General features: G+C 45.5%; 1 protein-coding gene across 2 annotated transcripts; it reads right to left on the reverse strand.

Moving 5' to 3' along the window:
- Positions 1–16: 16 nt before the first annotated feature.
- On the reverse strand, positions 17–14,026 carry tarbp2 (TAR (HIV) RNA binding protein 2). 2 transcript variants are annotated; one of them, XM_064967020.1, is made up of 8 exons: positions 13,827–14,026; positions 13,352–13,425; positions 7,750–7,993; positions 7,410–7,485; positions 4,310–4,427; positions 3,932–4,059; positions 3,498–3,693; positions 17–1,699 (listed from the first exon to the last, which is right to left on the reverse strand). In XM_064967020.1, the coding sequence occupies exons 1-8, from the start codon at positions 13,877–13,879 to the stop codon at positions 1,542–1,544; spliced, it is 1,047 nt and encodes a 348-aa protein (XP_064823092.1). In that variant the 5' UTR covers positions 13,880–14,026; the 3' UTR covers positions 17–1,541. The 2 variants fall into 2 exon arrangements, with proteins under 2 accessions (XP_064823092.1, XP_064823093.1); XM_064967021.1 differs by having other exon boundaries at positions 13,302–13,425; positions 13,827–13,852.
- Positions 14,027–14,332: the final 306 nt, after the last annotated feature.

Below are 14,332 nucleotides of genomic sequence, written 5' to 3' on the forward strand. Positions count from 1 at the left end.
CAAGTGTTTTATTTAAAAAAAAAGGGTTAAACCACGTTTCAGTTCAACTATGCATTTGGGCAACACTTCCCACAATTGTCAAACATTGTAAAAGGGGGGGGGGGAAGAGGATACCTAGTCAGTTGAACAACTGAAATGGGTCTTCCACATTTAACCCAACTAATCAGATGCGGTACGTTATGTGTTTCTCTCACTGCTTGCTCATCGTGAGATGTAGCAGCGACCAATAGTCACCCTACTACAGCCAGTATACTTCAGACACTTGCTACCAATACTATTCTTGACTCAACCTCCCATATGAAACCATGAAGGCTTGACTATCTGAACTGGTGGGAGTAAACATGGGAGGATATAAGAGTTCAGGCTATACCATTAGCATGTAACAGGAAGTAGAAGAGCAGATTAGTCAGCCGTTTGTGCAAGAGAATCAAACTTAAGATGGTCTACTATATTAAATGCAGCGATACAATTCCATCTCAATTAGATGCTAGCCTGGTTCCAGATCTGTTTGTGCTTTTGGCCTACTCTATTGTCATTGTATTCACATTGCAATTCCATAAGTAGTGGGTAAGAGACCTTGAACAGACTGGCACACGGGCTAATTAGATGGTCCACTTCAGACATTATGAACAACCACAGTTGAAGGGAGGAGATATTATGAAGTCATTGACACGGTTTTACGAGAGCAACCAGCTACTCAAAACAGCTATTAACATCTAAAGTTACCAATTTTAAATCACAAAACAGGGTTTTGTGAGATCTAACAAAGAAAAAAAATCTATGGTAAAGTACACAATGTTAAATGTAATTCCAAAACGCAATAACATTTTGCATTTCAGATGTTTAAGCAATCACAATTTAAAAATGTACACCTTTTAACAGTTATCTGATGACTCTTCTTTAAAAATTAAAAAAAAAAAAAAGTAAATTAACACAAATGACAAGACGGACAGATGGGCTGGATCTTGTCAACTTGGCAATAAAAGTACACAAGTCTCTAATTTAAGAATACATGTCGTTAAAAGGTCCACTTTTCAATGTCCAAAATTAGACTTCATTCAGGCCAAGACTTCTTCAACGGGGGGGGGGTATTTTTGGTTGACGACGAAGTACTTACCAGCTAATGAAAAGGCAACCAAAGCCAATCATTGTAGATGTGGCAACAAATAAAAGTCAATGAGGCTACAGTCAAAACGGGGGTCGTTGTCAAATGTATTTCACCCTTTCCCTGCAGAGTATCTCTCTAGGCCTGTGACCGCAGAGGAGGTGGGTGACTGACCATCCAAATAAATGGTGTAGCCAATCAAGAGGACAATGTGGGATATCTTCAAGGCATAGGGACAAATTATCGAGGGCTATGTGGGATATCTTCAGGGGGCATTCAGGAATGAACAGACCAGATATAACAACAGGGCTGTGGGGGGGGGGCAGAAAAATTCCAATTCCCACATCATGGGTACTTCTGGATCAATCAATGGTTACTTCCCTTGACCACCATTGGTTGGAAGATGCATCCACCCTCCGAGGTGGATGTGTCATGGTCACTTCCCCCCAGCCATGATTTTGAGGTATTGCAGTGCATTGTGGGCTGCACTGGCGCGGGCACCGTCCTGATTGGGTGCAAAGCCGTGGCACACTGTGATTGGCTGAGTGGATAGCTCTACCAGACACTGGCACAGACCGGTCAGACTGCGCTCCTCTGGCGAAATAAGGAAACACATTAGGTTCATACATCACAGCCTGGTCACATTCACACATCACAGCCTGGTCACATTCACACATCACAGCCTGGTCACATTCACACATCACAGCCTGGTCACATTCACACATCACAGCCTGGTCACATTCACACATCACAGCCTGGTCACATTCACACATCACAGCCTGGTCACATTCACACATCACAGCCTGGTCACATTCACACATCACAGCCTGGTCACATTCACACATCACAGCCTGGCCACATTCACACACACAGCTGGTTTAGGATCAGTTTACATATCATCAGCCTGGTCACATTCACATCATTTCACAGCCTGGAAAAATTATATTTCTTAGTTAAATTAATAATACATTCAGTATAAAACAGGAAATCAAAGTGGACCTGCACTCCCAGCCTGGTCCACATCCAGCCCACATTCCACATCACAGCCTGGTCACATTCACACATCAGACCTCCATGCCACATTCACACATCACAGCCTGGTCACATTCACACATCACAGCCTGGTCACATTCACACATCACAGCCTGGTCACATTCACATCCATGCCTGGTCACATTCACACATCACAGCCTGGTCACATTCACATCACAGCCTCACAGCCTGGTCACATTCACACATCACAGCCTGGTCACATTCCACCCACACACCTCCATGGTCACATTCACACCTCACAGCCTGGTCACATACACCTCCATGCCCACTGGTCCACATTTCCATGCCCATCACCTAGGTCACATTCCATCCATTTCACCCCCCACATCCATGCCCACTGGTTTAGGATCAGACCTCCATATTTATCCCTGTAAGACCTCCATTGCCCCCAGACCTTATAGCCCCCCAAATTACCTCCCAGCCCCCCCCCCACTCCCCTAGCCCACTATAGACCTCCTAGCCCCAATAATACACTCCCCTAGCCCACTCCCCCAGACCTCCTAGGCCCCAGACCTCCACTCCCCTAGCCCCCCCCCCAGACCTCCAAGCCCCCCTCCCCCCCCAGACCTCCAGCCCACTCCCCCAGACCTCCAGCCCCCCCACACCTCCATGCCCACTCGCCCCACACCTCCATGCCCACTCCTCCATGCCCACCCCCCAGACCTCCATGCCCAGACCTCCTAGCCCCCAGACCTCCCAGCCCCCCCCCCTAGCCCACTCCCCCACCCTCCTAGCCCCCAGACCTCCCAGCCCCCCTCCATGCCCACTCCCCCCAGACCTCCCAGGCCCCCATGCCTCCCCCAGCCCCCCCTCCCCCTAGCCCACTCCCCCCAGACCTCCTAGGCCCCAGACCTCCCAGCCCACTCCCCCCAGACCTCCTAGCCCCCCCCCCACTCCCCTAGCCCACTCCCCCAGACCTCCTAGCCCCCCCCACTCCCCTAGCCCACTCCCCCCAGACCTCCATACCCACTCCCCCAACCCCAGAAACCATGATCCACCTTTCCCACCTCCCCTAGCAACTAGGGTTTGCTCGTCAGTCACACCCCAGACCTCTTCCAGGCAACCAGAGAGAGAACCCTCCCCATACCACCCCTTCCCCATGTGACTATTTAGTATTGTTTGGGCTTTATGGATTGTTTATTTGTATGTGTGTGTGTGGGGCTTTAGCCAAGATAATTGTTTAGAGTCAAGTATATCAGTCCTTTCTGGAGCCCAGTAGCATTTTTGATCACAAAGAAAAATGTATATAGACAGTGATGTGATCGTAGATAAAACGCGCCTACCTCAAAACAGGAATCTGTATGTGAATTGGCCTCAGTGATGAGGGGATTTTATTTACCAATGTCGAGGTAGCTGACGTCAAAGCGCTGCTCCTCCGAGAGGTCGTGTAGCAGAGAGCAGAAGTCAGAGCTGGGCATGCCCAGAGGGTGGCTCCTTAGCTGCAGCATCTTCTCCCCAGCAGAGTTCCTCAGAGAGTCCCAGGTACAGCCCAGACCTTTACACTTCCCTGCCTCCACCCTGCCTCCACCCATGTTCTGACCACCAGAGGAGACAGTGGTACCATGATTCAGACACCTCACATTCATTTTAATAAAGCATTTCGCTATACCTTCAATATCTGGCTAAACATGTGTATTCGACCAACAATATTTTGATTTATTTATAAACAGGAAATTCTTAAGAACAGACACTTATTTGCAATGATGAACTGTCAGGAAGCGAGCACAGCAGCAATATTGTCTTAGAAAGGCCATCAACAGGTCGCTGTCTCACCATGATAAAAGTGTCATCCTCAGGCTCAGTCTCGTGGCTGCTCCTCAGGTCTACAGGAACATCGTGGATCCTGGACAACATCTTAGCTGCTGCATTGCGCTTGGCTAGTTTCTTCGATGTGCCACTGCCTGTGGGACAGAGGCTGGATGTTAGTACCAAGACACAGAATTGCTTCTTGTATCCCCTCAGTCACTCCATGGATTCTATTCCAGAACTAGCATGCCTGATTTCACTTCCTGGTTAGTTGACCAATTGAATCATGTTGCTACACAAGGACATACAATATTTTTATTTATTTATTTATAATGGTGTAATGTAAAAAAAAAAACTAAAACAAATCCATGACATTGAAAAGGGCAGAACCCAAGTTAGATTTACCAATTTCAACAAATCTCTCCACCCGGCACGTCATGGTGAACTCCTTGCGGTGGGCAGGTCCCGACTCCTGGGTCACGGTGTACTCTGGCAGACGCCAACCTTTCTGAACCACCAGCTCCTTTCAGTGAAACACACAAAGTCATGTATCCATAAAGTGGGAGATTCATTTACCTTTAAAATGTTTTGCTTCACAATTAACGCCATTATCCTCTGTAAAGGTAGGAGGGTTTGGGAAACGCGGTTCGAAGACTGACACAGTATACATCTATAGCCGGGCTCCTCCAACCCCGTTCCCGGAGAGCTACCCTCCTGTAGGTTTTCGCTCCAACCCCGTTCCCGGAGAGCTACCCCCTGTAGGTTTTCCCTCCAACCCCGTTCCCGGAGAGCTACCCCCCTGTAGGTTCCCCCTCCAACCCCGTTCCCGGAGAGCTACCCCCTGTAGGTTTTCGCTCCAACCCCGTTCCCGGAGAGCTACCCTCCTGTAGGTTTTCCCTCCAACCCCGTTCCCGGAGAGCTACCCTCCTGTAGGTTTTCCCTCCAACCCCGTTCCCGGAGAGCTACCCTCCTGTAGGTTTTCGCTCCAACCCCGAGCTACCCTCCTGTAGGTTTTCGCTCCAACCCCGTTCCCGGAGAGCTACCCTCCTGTAGGTTTTCGCTCCAACCCCGTTCCCGGAGAGCTACCCTCCTGTAGGTTTTCCCTCCAACCCCGTTCCCGGAGAGCTACCCTCGTAGGTTTACGCTCCAAACAAAGCTCTACAAATGTTTAAAATCAGTTTATCAACTAGCTATTAGAATCAGGTGTGCTCGATTAGAGTAAAAACCTACAGGAGGGTAGCTTTCCAGGAACAGGGTTGGAAAACCCTGATCTATACATAGTGTATTGAGAAAGTATTCAGACCCCTTAACTTTTCCACAGCAGTATTCTAAAATTGATTTACTTGTTTCCCCCCCCCCCCCCTCTCTTATCAATCTACACACAATATCCCATAATGACAAAGCCAAAACGGGTGTATAACATTAACTGATATCACATTTACATACAGTACCAGTCAAAAGTTGACAACTACTCATTCCAGGGTTTATTTTTTTACATTGTAGAATAATAGTGAAGACAAAACTGAAACATATGGAATCATGTAGTGTAAAAAAAATAAAAAGTTTATATGTTCCATATTGACTGACCTTCATGTCTTAAAGTAATTCACTGCCATTTCTCTTTGCTTATTTGAGCTGCTCTTGCCATAATATGGACTTGGTATTTTACCAAATAGGGCTCTTCTGTATACCACCCCCACCGTGTCACAACAATGACAGAAATTCCACAAATTATCAAGGCACACCTGTTAATTGAAATGCATTCCAGGTGACTACCTCATGAAGCTGGTTGAGAGAATGCCAAGTGTGTAAAGTTGTCATCAAGGCTAGGGAGTTTTTTCTAGCCACCGTGCTCCTGCACCTGCATTGCTTGCCGTTTGGGGTTTTAGGCTGGGTTTCTGTACAGCACTTTGATATATCAGCAGATGTACGAAGGGCTATTTAAATACATTTGATTTGATATCGACTTTGAATAAAATAAAATATTTTGATTTGTTTAACACTTTTTTAGGATACTACATGATTCCATATGGCATTTCATAGTTGTCTTCACTATTATGTGAAGACCATCTGCAATGTAGAAAATAGTAAATAAATAAAAACTCTGGAATGAGTAGGTTTGTCCAAACTTGACTGGTACTGTAAGTATTCAGACCCTTTACTCAGCACCTTTGGCAGCGATTCCAGCGTGAGTCTTCTTAGGTATGACACTACAAGCTCATACCTGTATTTGGGGAGTTTCTCCTATTTTTCTCTGCAGACCATCAAGCCATGTCCGGTTGGATGGGGAGCGTCGCTGCACTGCTATTTTCAGGTCTCTCAATATATTAGATCGGGTTCAAGTCTGGTCTCTGGCGGGGCAACAAGGACTTGTCCCGAAGCCAGTGCTGCGTTGTCTTGCTGTGTGCTTAAGGTCGTTGTCCCGTGAACCCTTTCCACAGTCTGAGGTCCCGAGCAAGTTGTCATCAAGGATCTCTGTACTTTACTCTGTTCATCTTTGCATCGATCCTGACCAGTCTCCCAGTCCCTGCCGCTGAAAAACATCCCCACAGCATGATGCTGCCACCACAATGCTTCACCGTAGGGATGGTGCCAGGTTTCCTTCATTCGTGACACTTGGCATTCAAGCCAAAGAGTTCAATCTCGGTTTCATCATGGTCTGAGAGTCCTTTAGGTGCCTTTTGGCAAACTACAAGATTGGTGAGTGCTGCAGAGATAGTTGTCCTTCTGGAAGGTTCTCCCATAGGAACTCTGGAGTTCTGTCAGAGTGACAATCAGGTTCTTGGTTACCTCCCTGACCAAGGCCCTTCTCCCCCGATTGCTCAGTTTGGCTGGGCGGCCAGCTCCAGGAAGAGTCTTGGTGGCTCCAAATTTCATCCATTTAAGAATGATGGAGGCCAGTGTGTTCTTGGGGACCTTCAACGCTGTAGACATTTTTTGGTACCCTTCCCCAGATCTGTGCCTCAACACAATCCTGTCTCTGAGCTCTACGGACAATGTCCTCGTGGCTTGGTTTTTGTTCTAACATGCACTGTCAACTGTTGGACCTTATATAGACAAGTGTGTCTTTCCAAATCATGTCCAATCAATTGAATTTACCACAGGTGGACTCCAATTAAGTTGTCGAAACATCAAGGATGATCAATGGAAACATGATGCACCTGAGAATTTTTTTGTCTCATAGCAAAAGGTCTGAATACTAAGGTATGTTTTTAGTTTTTTTTTGTATTCAATTTGCAAAACCCTTTAAAAAAAACAGTTTTCGCTTTATCATAATGGAGTAGTGTGTGTAGATTGAGGAAAAACATGAAGTCTTACTCAAATGGATAAAATTAACGTAACAATGTGAAACAAGTCAAGGGGTCTGAATACTTTTCGAATGCACTGTGTACATATGTACACATTAATAGCAATAAAGCTTATTGAACGGAGTTGAAAGGGGTTCAAAATGTAGTTCCCGAGAGGACCTGAGTTCATCTGTAAATGAACTCCGGATGCATCTCACCTGCAGAGCTCCCACAGGGTTGCATTCTGACTGCTGAGATGTGCCGCTACCTGAAGTCTTCATCTCTGACGGAGAACTAGGGAGGGAAAACAGCAGAGGAAAGACCTTATTTACCTCAGACTGACCAAGAGCACACGATCTATCAGAATTATAAAAATGGTTGGCAAGGAGGTTTTGCAACTTTACCAAAATAAGAGGCACTTGTCTACAGTGTTTTTGCGTCCTGGCTTCCAATAGATAGTCTCTCTACATTACTCTCGCCACATTAGCCATTGAAGCCAATTATCACTGTGTTCAACTACCCATTTTCTCTGGATTCAAACGTGTATAATCCACTCACCTGTCCCCATCCAAAGGCTCTTCCGCCCCAATAAACCCTTCTCCCAATCCCTCTCCCAGCACCACTGGTCCCCCTAGTCCTCCTTTCATCATCTTCAGGGCGGCCTCTGCTGCCTTGTGTTTGGCAGCCTTCTTGCTGGGCCCCTGGCCGGTGCAGCTGATCTCTCCCACGGACACGCGGAACGTAAAGTTGGGTTGGTGCGCCTGGCCCTCGGCCTTGAGCAGGTCATACACTGGGGTGTTACCTGGAACAAAAGGATTGGTAGTGTTGCAGCACAGACACTTGAGATCCTACCATGCTACTACCATAGAGATCCTATTAAATTACTAGAGGGGTTATGTCAAACCCCCGATCTCAGAATGCGGTGAAGATGGCAGCCATATTGGCAGCCATTTTGAATTCAGGCTGTAACATAATACTGTAACAAAATGTGGAATAAATCCAGGGTGTGAATATTTTGCCGGCACTAATTATAAATACAATTCATACAGGTTTTTATACCATTTCTGTACAAATAGCCTCAAATATATGTAAACAAACCATAAATGTCCATGTTTGTTTTTTCTTGGAAAGCTGTGAGTGCTATATGATACAATATCAGTACTTGTTGCATGTACAACTTGTCTGTCCTATCAGCAACTGATTTCAGCCAGCGTATGCTTGGCTGTGGATTGACTTGTTTGAATGGAATGTGGTTGCGGTTTATGCTAAAGGTTGCTAACAACAGCGCGGAGTTAGCAAGCTCGCTTAATCACAGCACAATCCTCTCGATGCTACTGTAGTGTCCCTCTTTTTTTTTTTGTTCGAACAAAAACATCTCAGCTTCCACAACTTCCCCAAAAGGATGAGACTTTAAGTGACAGCAATTAGAACAGACGAGCGCCCAGACTTCACTATTTTACATGGGAGCATCTTTAATCAATAGCCTGCATTTTAACCTGGCCAACATCTACTTAACACCAAAAGGCCATGCACATACTGAGACGGGGACCGTTCCCTGTCGGTTCTCCTGGAACTGGGGAGGGAGCCTGCATTCTTGGGTCTATCCCTTTGATAGAGACTGGGAACAGGAGGTGGATGTCTCAGCTATTCACAAGTGTTGGTCCCTCTGCACTGACTGCAGAGGCCCATGACTAAGCCCTCCTCTCCCTGGTGAGTAACGCGAACTTAGGTTTTCCAGATGGTTGGTGTTGTAGCTCAGCGTTGTAGTTCTGCAAACAGTTGCTATAGTTCAGGTATTACATTAGCTGTATCGAGCTAACTGGCTAGCCAGGTTGCATGTCTTTTCTCCCACTCTGCACTCCAACTTAAGCCCCTCCTTTGGCAGTACGTCCAACCGGCCTCACAACCTCAGACCGTGTGTAACGATGCCAGTCCAGGACCTCCACGTCCAGCTTCTTCACCTGCGGGATCGTCTGAGACCAGCCACCCAGACAGCTGATGGAACTGAGGAGCATTTCTCTTAAATAAAAGCTCTTGTGGGGAAAAAAACTCATTCTGATTGGCTGGGCCTGGCTCCGGTTCCCAATTGGGTGGGCCTAAGCAATCCAAGACCCACCCATGGACGTGCCCCTGCCCGGTAACGTGATATCCATAGATTAGGGCCTAATGTATTTATTTTAATTTACTGAACTTGTTGAAATTGTTCATCTATTTTTGTTGTTCAATATACAATCGATCATTATAAATAGGTGTGTTGAATGCTGTATTGGATGGAATCAAGGAACAAGCGCTTCAAGTCCAACAGTTTTTTTTTGTACACCTCCAGCTCCAAAACTCCTGTGCAGCCAATGAGGACTTCAGGTAGCCGGTTCCATTCAGAGAAGATCTTCATGGTGTTCTGGGAGTCTATTGCCCCCTCTGACCTCCAGGATGAATCTACTGGGCCAAGGCACAGAAGACTGGAATGGGAAGTGCAACACCAAGCCCCACCAGGAAGCTGCCACTCATTGACAAATGATTTCTGTAATGCTGTTGAGTAGCAACTGGGCTGCATAAGGTGTTGGCGGACATCTTCGGCGTGAGTGTCCCTTCAAAATGAACCACATAATAACCTGGACCAACTACCTGCATCTTGTCTCAGGCTCTGCGCCCATTTACATGCCATAGGATCAGTTCCAGGTGGACTGTCCAGAGGTCAGAGTTAACCTGGACTGCACAGATCTGAGATGTGCCTGATTGGGATTTTGCACCTCGTTGAGGCATCACTTCTGTATCCAAACTCTTTGCTGATCAGGAGATCACGAGTCTCTCAGGAATCTTCCAGCCTGGTCATGGATGCTGGATTCAGAGAGGATGCTGGATTCAGAGAGGATGCTGGATTCAGAGAGGATGCTGGATTCAGAGAGGATGCTGGATTCAGAGAGGATGCTGGATTCAGAGAGGATGCGGTCAGATGTGGGGGCATCACATCATTTCCCCCATTGAAGAGAGCAGCAACTCAGCTAACGTGGAAGGACAAGAGCGAAAGCAAATCAATTGCACGTCAGTATGCTAGTAGAGAGCACTGTATCTGGGACAAGATTATCCCACTCATTCTGGTAGGCTGTCAATCAACTGTGGAACAACTGCTGCTTATTGGTGAACTACCAGAGACCTCTGGATCTCAAGGGTGATCGGCCAGTGTGAAAACATGGTCAAGCACAAGACACAAATGATTTTAGTTCAATTAATTAGATCATGATAAATAACAGCTTTAAACCAGTGTACTTTTTTTTAATTATAAATTGATCTATTCACAAACAATATGAATTTGGGATCATTTTTATATGGAATATGTACTGATAAAGGGGTTATGAATAACATGGGTTTTTGGGATGTAGTGTTTGTTAAAGAGAACTTTATTTGAAGATTTTATTCAATAAATACATTTGACACGTTAAGTCATAAAATAAAATCACAATTACATCAGTAACTCACTCTAATTCAATGTCAATTACATCAAGTCATTTAGCAGATGCTTTTATCCAGAGCGACATACAGTAGTGACTGCATACATTGATACTTGTGTTCCCCCGTGGGGATCGAACCCACAACCCTGGCGTTACAAGGCGCTGCAGAAGGGCCATAAACTTTCTCATCATGGTTTGCCCCGAGATGGGGTGCATCTGGGTGCACAACAAAACCACAACATTTGACTGAGACATCAAATCGTTCTGGAGAACCTCTGGCTTAAGCTCAAGACCCCTTCACCTCGAAACATTCTCATGGCTAGGGCCTGGCTAGATGATACCCCACGCACGTGGCATGCCTCCCTAAACTGTCTAGCAATCACACGTGGTTTCCTCATTTCCTTCCATAGTTGACAGACAAGACTGCTCGACGGTGCCCTTCTCAATAGCAGATGACAATGCTGGTGACACCTTTAAGCTCTCCAAGTGGTAAAACTGAGTGCAAGTAGGGACAAAGTTTAAATTACTGTACAATTTACTTGATTTTACTGAGAGCTGGAGGAACACAGGAGCATCTGGGTGTTTTAGAATCTCTGGTGACAGTACTGACCCATGGAGCATTGGACCAAATCTAGAGTCACCCAGAGTAATTTCTTTGAGTCCATGCAGCACCGTGGCAACAGTAGGCTGTGGTCACATGCTCCTCAAACTTTGTTCAGCAGACACAGTAATGTCAAGAAGGGCCCCTGAAACACAGACAAGGGATGAGTGTCAACCAAGATTGTAAAACTTTAGTTCAAGCAATTTCAACACAAGTGAAAGCAACGTGAGCGTAATGGGGACGCCAACTTGTTTAAAAGACAGTTTAACTCACAGGGAATGCTTGGTAAAGAGTGGCTTTTATGCCACTCCTGCCCGATGTCCTTGGCTTCCTCAGAACCATTTCATCCCATGGGCTCTGGTCAAATCCCCTGGTAAAACATTTTTTTTTAATTTTTTTAATGCATTAAAAAGATTCAGGATGAATTTAACACTATGTGCAGTAATATGAGTTAACAAAAATGCTAAATGGGTGTTCTCTATGACAATATGAATAATCCACACATTCAAAACGCATCTGAGGCCTTGGCCAATGACACAACTACAGAGTCTCCGTGCAAGGCAATGGTGCTGACACGGTCTACAACCCCATTGTGGTGTAATGTGCAGTCTGGAAGAGTAGAGCCACCACATTGCACAAAGCGCCCTCAGCTCAACAAGGTAAGCCGTTTACAATGACAGGCTTCTTGGGTGCTTGCAATGTAATCTAAAATAACATGTGGGTGGGTGGGTCATACAATGTTTTTGATAATCTGCAGCAGCAAGATCATGTTTGCTTCTCATCAATTCTAACATTAAAAACATAACACTGACCAACTGTAATGAAAGTGGACTATACGACACGTTATGGTTGTCCAGCTTCAGATCAGTAACAAAGGAACTATGCCTACGGTGAACAGATACAGAGTTGGATTATTTTGAACAAAATACAGGCAAACTGCCCATCATCTCGTAACCTGCAGTGACTGGAGCTCCTCAGTCACATGTGACACCTTGCCCATACGACCACTGCCCCCTCCTGGTCTACCATATTTCACAATGCATATTCAGAAGAGCAGAGCATGTAAGAACGTTAGGTGACAAATATTAAAATTGATGTATGCAAGTAAGTTACCACTGCTACTGTTAACAAATAGATTACAGTGGCTGGTCAGATAACGTTAATAAGTTAGCTAGCTAACTAAGTCTGACAAATCGTATGTAACGTTAGGTAACTCATGATAGCACTAACCAATGATAGCACTAACCAATTTGGTAATGTCTTAGCTATCGTTAGCTAGCTATATATCTCAACTGGTCACTTCAAGTACTAACTTACCTTGATCGTTGAAGACATTCTTTGTGGAAGAACTTGGGTAAACTCCAATGTTTGAATTTCGCAGAAGACTACAGACAACCGGATATCGTCGCACACTTCTCGGCGTAGAAGGAAGTGGTCTTTCGGGGGCGTGAAAAATGCCTATTGACTCACTGTATTGTTTGAAAATTAATGTTGGCATCTTGGCAGTTCATTTCATTAAGTTAAGGAATTATTCCTCTGAAACTGACTGGCTAGCTAACAAAAAGTGCAGATAAATTCTTCAAATGCATTATTTACACTATCTTATTGCAGCACTGGTAAACTAGGGTTGACCAACTCTGACCAAAATGTCTGACCTTTATCCCATCATAAGACTGGCCATGTCCATATTCTAGTACTCAAATTCAGAATTCTATGGCTTCTACAGTATAAAATATATATTTGACTAGTGACCAGCAGGTACCTGTATTCTTTATTTTACTAGGCAAGTCAGTTAAGAACAAATTCTTATTTTCAATGACGGTCTAGGAACAGTGGGTTAACTGCCTTGTTCAGGGGCAGAACGACAGATTTTGTACCTTGTCAGCTCGGGGATTTGAACTTGCAACCTTTCGGTTACTAGTCCAATGCTCTAACCACTAGGCTACACTGCCCCCCCTTTGCAGTGTGTTAATTCTACTAAATAAGCAGATGATAAACCAGTCCATTTGGTATAGTTGTAGCTAGCTAGCTAGCTAAGACAGAACAGAATGAAACCTTACCTAGACTCTGAGACAGAAGAGGAAGCATTCCTAGACCATCTCTGCCTTACCTATCCGCGTTCCATACTCCTGTAGCAGACTGATGGGTGTCTTGCCGGGGTTCACAGCCAGCATTTGCTCAATACTGAGGACAAAAAGATGGGAGAGATTATATTGTCATTCAGCAGTTCAGAGGAACGATATGTTGTTTCTCTCCGAGGAACTATGACATGAAGTGATTAACAGGCAGGTAGACAGACAATTGTTGTCTAGTTGGGAGGTTTGTTAGCCAACAGATCCAACCCACTTGCAGCTGCACGAGGGTCAAACAGCATTCTTGCATGTAATTAAGACATTTTGAAGCTGGCATGAGATATGGCTCAGGAAAGCAATTATTAAAATGCTTGACATTGAATGGTAAATTAATCTATCGGTTTACTTTGCTACACAATTTGTGCATGGAGGACACTTAGTTAGCTAAACTAGGTGAGATTCTGGACCGCCTAACTAGCTACATATGGTAGCTAGCTATCGCTACACGCTTACCTGGAGCACCCAGAGTTTTTCTTGCAACTGCCCGGTGTTGTCTCGTCATTCATTCCCTATCGACAGAGATGAAGCCAATGATTGCAAATCCCCCCCCACAAATACTGACACTTGATTTCATGAGCTGTTTTCCAAGTCAGTGGAGGCAGCGACATGTGAAGAGACACCTCGCTCTCCCAGTCCCACCAGAAAACAGCTTCTGTTTGGCGAATTTTTATGACGTCGTCAATACGCACCGGGAATCGTTTCAATCTCGACAGTTCATTGGTCCGCTAGAGACCTACGATCCGCTCGTTTTACACGGCGGCGTGTCCCGTTTCGGGGTAATGCAATTTTACTCATATTACATTTACCTCAAGGGGGCAGCAGACTGATTAAAACATTTTTTAATGAACTTTAAGGCCGAGGACGAGTGTTTTGCGGCCCCAGTCCTTTGGGGCCTCAGGGGCTCCTGGTTTCAACTTTGGCTCTCACTCCTCCTCCTCATCCCACAACATGGAATGGAA

This window comes from Oncorhynchus masou, chromosome 5 (genome assembly GCF_036934945.1).
Source record: "Oncorhynchus masou masou isolate Uvic2021 chromosome 5, UVic_Omas_1.1, whole genome shotgun sequence".
Lineage (NCBI taxonomy): Eukaryota > Metazoa > Chordata > Actinopteri > Salmoniformes > Salmonidae > Oncorhynchus > Oncorhynchus masou.